The 7141-nt window shown below is 41.0% G+C and overlaps 2 protein-coding genes across 2 annotated transcripts in view; one reads left to right on the top strand and one right to left on the bottom strand.

Moving 5' to 3' along the window:
* LOC134802653 (uncharacterized) overlaps nt 1-5193 on the top strand; it is a 16471-nt gene extending 11278 nt beyond the window's left edge. The window contains exons 3-6 of the mRNA XM_063775289.1: nt 1500-1780; nt 3671-3823; nt 4502-4567; nt 4958-5193. Of these exons, the coding sequence (XP_063631359.1) occupies nt 1500-1780; nt 3671-3823; nt 4502-4567; nt 4958-5182 (725 nt within the window). The 3' untranslated portion in view covers nt 5183-5193. The remainder of the gene's footprint in view (nt 1-1499; nt 1781-3670; nt 3824-4501; nt 4568-4957) is intronic.
* LOC134802838 (chorion class high-cysteine HCB protein 13-like) lies at nt 3595-4231 on the bottom strand. The gene is made up of 2 exons (XM_063775569.1): nt 4161-4231; nt 3595-3897 (listed from the first exon to the last, which is right to left on the bottom strand). The coding sequence occupies exons 1-2, from the start codon at nt 4206-4208 to the stop codon at nt 3595-3597; spliced, it is 351 nt and encodes a 116-aa protein (XP_063631639.1). The 5' UTR covers nt 4209-4231.
* Nucleotides 5194-7141: the final 1948 nt, after the last annotated feature.

The following is a 7141-nucleotide window of genomic DNA, read 5'->3' as shown; positions in this document are numbered from 1 at the left end:
CGTAAAACGGGGTGAGTAGGTTTCGCGGGGAGAGGTGGGTTATGAATGGGGAGAGAAGGTTTGAGAGGGGGGTGAGAAGGGATTTTAAGGCTACTGCTACAAAAATAATGTATTCCAATTTAAAATGGAGCTATAGTAATACGCATAATAAAAAAAAATCGATCCAACAATCTTCCAAAATCACCTTTGTATGAAAACCCCTCTCACCCCAAATACGAGGCACTACGGGGTGAGGTGGGTTTTCCTCTTTATCGTCAAAGTTATGAAATGGAACTACCCAAAATAAAATACAAATGTCCGGAACACTTATTATATACACCTTTCAGTTTTCATATGTAAAAATAAAATGTTATCGAGGTTTGAATTTCAGTTTTGACCCATCCCATTTTACGGTATAGGCAATAGGTACTGATTGATTTTTGTTACCAAGAAAGAATGAAAACAAACTAAAACCTACCTGCGGAACCAAACACGCGACCACGCAGAGTAAGGCTGCCTTGTATGCCATTTTGATGCTTTCCACTTTGACAGTTCCTTTAGTTATGATTGTTATATTGCGGCCACCAGCTTTTATTGAAATTGTTATCAATCTCTCATATAATACATACGTCAAATAATTAAACAAAAGATAGAGAAATACCTTTTCGTCACGCATTTCCTATCACCTTTCTTTAGCAGAGAAAGAACATACACAGGTGTATTATCGTTGACCTAATTTCCAAATTTTGTATGATAAATTTAGTATAAAAGCAGTAGAAATTTCGGTTAAGTCATCATTTCTTTTGAATAAGAAAAGTGTCACAAACATGTCTCGCTTTGCTTTCCTCGTGTTGTGTATCCAGGCTGGCCTGATCCAGGTAACGATTTGTCTATTTTAATTTTTTTATTTATTAATTAGTATCTTCCAAACTGTTGACAATGTCTGTCATCGGCGATATATCTCACTAGTAGGACTCTAGGGTCTCAAAATAAGAGAACTGCCGGCCTAGTCAAGGTGACGATTAGTGTTAGCGATTGGCATGTTGTTTACGAACGTGTCTTGCTATTTAATTTAGTCAGGTTCGGAACCAAAAAGTACTGAGGTTGACTGAAGTAGCATGACAAATACGAACGTTTCCGCCTCCACCTGCAATAATAATTAACTCTTCGAAGTCCGCAAAAATATGTGACAAGCTCTTATCGCTCTATAAATAAGATCGTGTTAGATATTTTTGCGGCCTTCGTTGTGTCACATATTATTGCAGACCAGGTGACTGTACTTACGTATTAAGTATATTTGTCACTTTTGTGCAGTGGGTCCAAGAAATATGAAAAAGTAATAAAAAGATGGTTTAAAAATAAATTTGTTTGACAGACTGCTCTGTGTGGGCTCCCGTGTGGTTGCAATCAGATCTCTTACGCGCCCTCTGGTTGCGGACTCGGCGGAGTAGAGCAAGTCATCGAGAAGTACAGTGTTAGTGCACCCAGCTGCAGCGTTAGTGCATATGAGTACAGTTCACCTAGCATCAGCTACAGTGCGCCTAGCGTCAGCTACAGTGCGCCTAGCGTCAGCTACAGTGCGCCTAGCATCAGCGCGGGTGCATCTAGCATCAGCAGCGGCTACGGCGCGTCGTACGGCGGTTTGGGTTCCGGAGTCGTGAGCGCTGAAGGCATCATCGGCGCGTCCGGCGAGACGGTCGTGGTCGGATCCGTGCCGGTGCTCGGTTCGGTGGCGTTCAGTGGCAAGGTCCCGGCGAAGGGCTCCGTGTCTATCCAAGGACAGTGCGGGTGCGGCTGCAAGGCTTAGAAATGGGAGATGGAAACAAAAATTGATCACTTAAGAAAGCTGAACGTAGTGGAACTTGAATCAAGAATAATAAACGGTACCATGCAATCAGTAAAATCTTTGTTGTTTGAGTTTTTTGATGGCAGATGAGACTAAATTAAGAAATCCGTGCAAAATCCTACGCCTCGTATAATTTTGCGGTTATTTCAAAAACACACGCATACCTATGCAGCTATGATATATAAAGTGTCATTCTATGGAACTTGGTAACTAGGTATGTAAACAAAAGTCCCTAGTAAATTCATCATTTTTGACAGTTTCAATATGGCGGTTTGTTTACATAGTTAGCAAGTTCTATAGAATGACAATACTTTAAACATGGACCACTTGCACCATCCCATCCGGTTTAAATGGTTAAACCGTCAACACAGTGTCAAATTGTATTGGTAACCATGGTAACTCCAGGTTTAACCGGGTTAGTGGAATGGTGCAAGTGGCGCTAATGTAACAATCAAATTAGGATGACTAATAAGTCTATACTGTGTGTTACTGACCATGGGGCTTTAAATCCAGGGCTCGATTCTACTCGCTAAACTGAGCTACTTTTACTATGGCACCAACCCCGAAATCCCGAAAAAAATTTTTACTTTTTTATACATTTTGGCTGATCAGATGTCGACGTTTTCTATGGAAAAACCAAAAATTTTTCTCCGATTTTAGGGTTGGTCCCATAGTAGAAGTAGCTCAGTTTAGCGAGTAAAATCAAGCCCTGGATTTAAAGCCCCATGGTCAGACACACCAATGTATATCTAACACTCTAAACTCTTGCGTTTTGTACACATATTTAATTACACAAACGGCTCAATACACAACAATACAATACAATGAAATTATATCGCGGTAGACCCGTCTGTGTAATTAATAAGACTATAGCTGAAGAAGACTGAACTGCATGCACACCAATTAGCTAGAAGAATCGAGCAAACATAAGCCTACTACAAACAAATCAAAACCGTATTAAAATACATATAGGTACTTATGTATGATAGTACGGAACCACCATGTGTGAGTCCGCTCGCTATTGGCTAAATAATTAAGTAAATAGATATATTGAGAATACTTATGCATTGTCACATTGATTGACATCTAAGTTGCGTAGGTTATCTATGTACATACATAGTAAATTGTACTTTAATAGATGGCCAAAGAACAGGCATAGCTATTCAGCTTGTTAATGTAGCCAGGCTTATGGGCACCCTTCCGCAGGAGGCAGATCTAGGGGACTTACAGATAGGTGTACCGACCTTTCAACTTAATTTTAATAATAGTTTATAAAGGATGACTCACGTTAGACCGAACCGTGTCCGGGCCGGAGCTTCCGGCGCTTTCTTTTCTATGACATGACAGGCGATCTCGTGATGCTTTCCATAGAAAACGATGCGCCGGAAGCTCCAGCCCGGACACGGCCCGGTCTAGCGTGAGTCATACTTAAGTTTTGTTATTGTATAAAAGTAAGTGACATTAGAAATTATCTCAATTTGAGAAAAAGTGAAAAGTGATTTTACCCAATGGAAGCTCGTAGACGTAAAATAAGTGAATCACTCAAAAAGACGTTCACCAACGTTACTAGGTATTTATGTTTGTAGAAAGTGCAGACCCATACATGTTTGAAGTATCGCATGCGGTTGCTAATCGCTTCTGTCTTGATGATGAGGGTTAACATGGACATGGGTTCATTTCAAGGATGAGTTAATCGTCAACCAGAGTAAAATAAGAAAACTATATTAGTACATTTTGCTTTTTATTATAAAACGTGGCAATATAACTCCTTAGCGTCTGCCGCATCCACAGCCGCTAGAGCCGCCGATCTGCTGGGTGATGGCGACGCAGTCCCCGCAGCCGTAGCACACCGGCGCCGAGCCGCTGGTGTCGAACTTGCCCTCAAACGCCACCGCGCTCAGGTACGGCAGCGCGCCGGACAGGTCCAGGTCGCCGGACAGGCCGAGGTCCGAGGCGACGGCGATGCCGGACGGCGCGATGGGACCGGCGCTGGTCACGGTCAGGGCTCCGCCGTTGTTTGACACCTCAATGGACTGGCAGCTGCAGCCGCAGCTCCTCTGAGCAGCGATGCTCTGAAACATTCAAAAATAGATACAGCTTATGTATAAAAATAGATAAATCGATGACGTCAGACCAATGCGAGTGTTTCTTATAGGTAATTTTACAATTAACGGACTTCAGTTGTTTTAAGTAACTCAAGAGGTCCCGGACTCGGAGTATTATTTAACTGGAAGGCATTCAACATAGGTATTACATTACCGGTTTTTTAACTACTTTACTGGTAACTTTACATTACTGGTAACTAAAAAGTAAATAATAGGCAATCGGTATTTACCTGAACCAATAAGGCAGCAGCACAGAAGATTACAGCCTTGAAAGACATTTTTTATGTTTCTTTTTAGTTTGCCAGCAAACTAAGAATGATTATTCAGATCAAATGCTTCAATTTTTATACTACTTCAATCGCTCTTGCTTAACTTCAAGGAAAAGCTATTAATTAATAATATGTATTGGACATTATCGCAAATAATGAAGTAATCTTGACACAAAAACCTATTAATTAATGTTTAGTAAGAACGGTATTTCAGCCTTATCTTCGACCTATTTCTACATTTTCATTACGATGTTAGTAGGTATAAAATAGGTTCAAATTCTGGGTAAATCATTCTGTCGAAGAAGTACACAAGAACAATGACTCGCTTCAGTCTTCTTATTCTCTGCGTCATGGCTTGCCTCATCCAGGTAAGCTGGGTTTAAAAACATAAAATCATAAATTTTGACATAAACTCATTTTGCTAATACCTAATTTAAAATCCAAATGACATGTAAAATAATATATTTTATTACTTTACTTTAGAAAGACTTTCCTGGCGGCCTTGTCAAGGTGACGATCGCTTGCGCTTCGCCATTGAATCGCGTTGTGTCTCTCTATCACTCTTCCATATTAGTGTGACAGTGACATTGCGTTTCGTTCGCTACGTAGCGTTAGCGATTAACATGTTGTCTAAGGGCCTGTGCCGATTGGAATATAATTATTTCAAAGTCTCAATCTCAATTTTTCACTAACTTATAGGTACTTTGTTTCTTCCAACACACACACGCAATTTTTATATATTTATTTTATTTTTACAGATGGCTTTAAGCCAGAATTGCGGCTGCAACCAACTGGCTTACAGCAGCGGCTCGTACGGCGGCACCGGCACCGGACAGGTCGGCGTATCCGGCAACATCGACGCGTGCGGCAATACTTGCGTCGTCGGCTCCGTGCCCGTGCTCGGCTCCGTGGACTTCGGTGGATGCGTGCCCGCCTGCGGCTCCGTGTCCATCTCCGGACAGTGCGGATGCGGATGCAACTAAATTGACTATTAGTAATAACCTTTTTTACTGATTATAGAATTATTTCTAAATAGGAACTGGTTTTGTTTTTAATGTCAGCATGCGACTGAATTTTTGGGTAGGTACTAATAGCATGTTTCAAAATATTGATAACTGACAATCCTTAGACCATAATGCAAAAAGTGCACCAATTATGGAATATCTATTTATTTATGGTCTAAGGATTGTCAGTTATCAATATTTTGAAACATAACTCAACTTCGTGTCGTAGTTTTGTGAAGGGGTAAAAACTTAGGAATGCGCGCTATATTATTATTGTTAGAATAAAGTAGGACTCCCACCGAACGGGCGGAGTCGGTGCGCATTTCACATTAAGGATGACTCATGCTAGACCCGGCCGTGCCCGGGCGAGGCGTCTGACATGTCATTTTCTATGACGGCTGATCGATGATCACGTGGTGCTTTCCATAGAAAACGAAGCGCCGGAAGCTCCGGCCCGGACACGTGAGTCATCCTTTATTACGGCTGCAAGCCGGTCGGCTCCTAGCGGACGGCTCCGGTCCATCCCTTCTCGGATTCCATCCCTTCTGCCATATACATAATGTGTAGGCACGTTGAAAATGCGCGACCCTACTCCAGCCGGTCGGTAGGAATTGTATACAGGGTCATTTTTGGCACCGTTAGCCATATTGTGCGAGGTGATTAGGTAGGTCATACTGAACAAATGGGACCAACCCCGAAATCCCAAAAAAATTTGGACTTCCCATAGAAAACGTCGACATCCACTCGACCAAAATTTATGAAACGGCCAAAAAAATTTTTGTGACATTTGATAGAAAAAGTTGTTCAGTATGGCCTACCTAATCACCTCGCACAATATGGCTAACGGTCCAAAAATGACACTGTATAAGTATATGTATAATAGTCAATTTATCATTTCTCAGATCATTTAAATCTATTTAGTACTAAAGTTTGCACTAAATAGGACCTGTAATCTTACCTGTAGGTATATTTACGTGTTTTTTAAATCAACTACAGTGAAGACGATGACCTAGAAACATCTAATACGTGACATACCACTAAATGCATAATGTATTGAAATTAGAATGGCGTCATCATTACGTAAATATACTTGCAACGATTAATAAAAATAATATACTTAGTATTAAATGTGGAAAAAAGGCGAGTCATCGTCGCGCTATATTTATTTATCAAGTTTTAAAAGGGAAGATGACTAAGGGATGAGGGAAAGGTACTGTTACACATGCTCTAAAATAGCATGCTAAAAAGCGTGCTATTGAGTATGCTCAATACGAGCAAGCTTATGAGCAGTTTACATTTGCTAGCAATAGGCATGCTAGTTTTAAGTATGCTCCTGAATAGGCATGCTCAAAGCAAACACTCCAATACACATGCTATTTTATAGCGTGCTCTCTCGCTCTCTGTCAGTTCAAACAAAGCCATGGACAATCAAACAGCTATCCGTATGGAACTGAATAAGATCATCCTTTTGCTAGCAATGCAATGCATCCAGAAGCTTATATCAGCTCGGCAAAAAAAGAAAAGAAAGAGAAATATTTGGGTCCGTGATTGAATATCTAGAAGACAGGACATTTTCTGTAAGCAAAGGAGCAAGTGCTCATTTGCTTACAGAAATGCGAGTAGAAGATGCTGCGGGTTATAAAAACTATTTGCGGATGCTACCGCATCAATTTGACTTTTTACTCTCTCAAGTTGAAAGCGCTATACAGAAACAAGATACTGGCATGCTCAATAAGCAAACCCGTTCACACGCGCTAAAAGCACGCCCCCCTCCACCCGCGCTGCAGGTAAGCTACTGTTACACATGCTGATTACTAGCACGAAAGCATGCCACTATTGAGCAATTGCTACTTAGTAGTATGTGTGTCGAAACATTGCTAATAATGAGCATGCTCATTTTGAGTTTGCTCAAAAATCAACGGTCGTGCGATTTTTGGT

Source organism: Cydia splendana, chromosome 25 (genome assembly GCF_910591565.1).
Source record: "Cydia splendana chromosome 25, ilCydSple1.2, whole genome shotgun sequence".
Lineage (NCBI taxonomy): Eukaryota > Metazoa > Arthropoda > Insecta > Lepidoptera > Tortricidae > Cydia > Cydia splendana.
The sequence above is the reverse complement of the archived record's forward strand: the minus strand, read 5'-3'. Positions and strand labels throughout refer to the sequence as shown.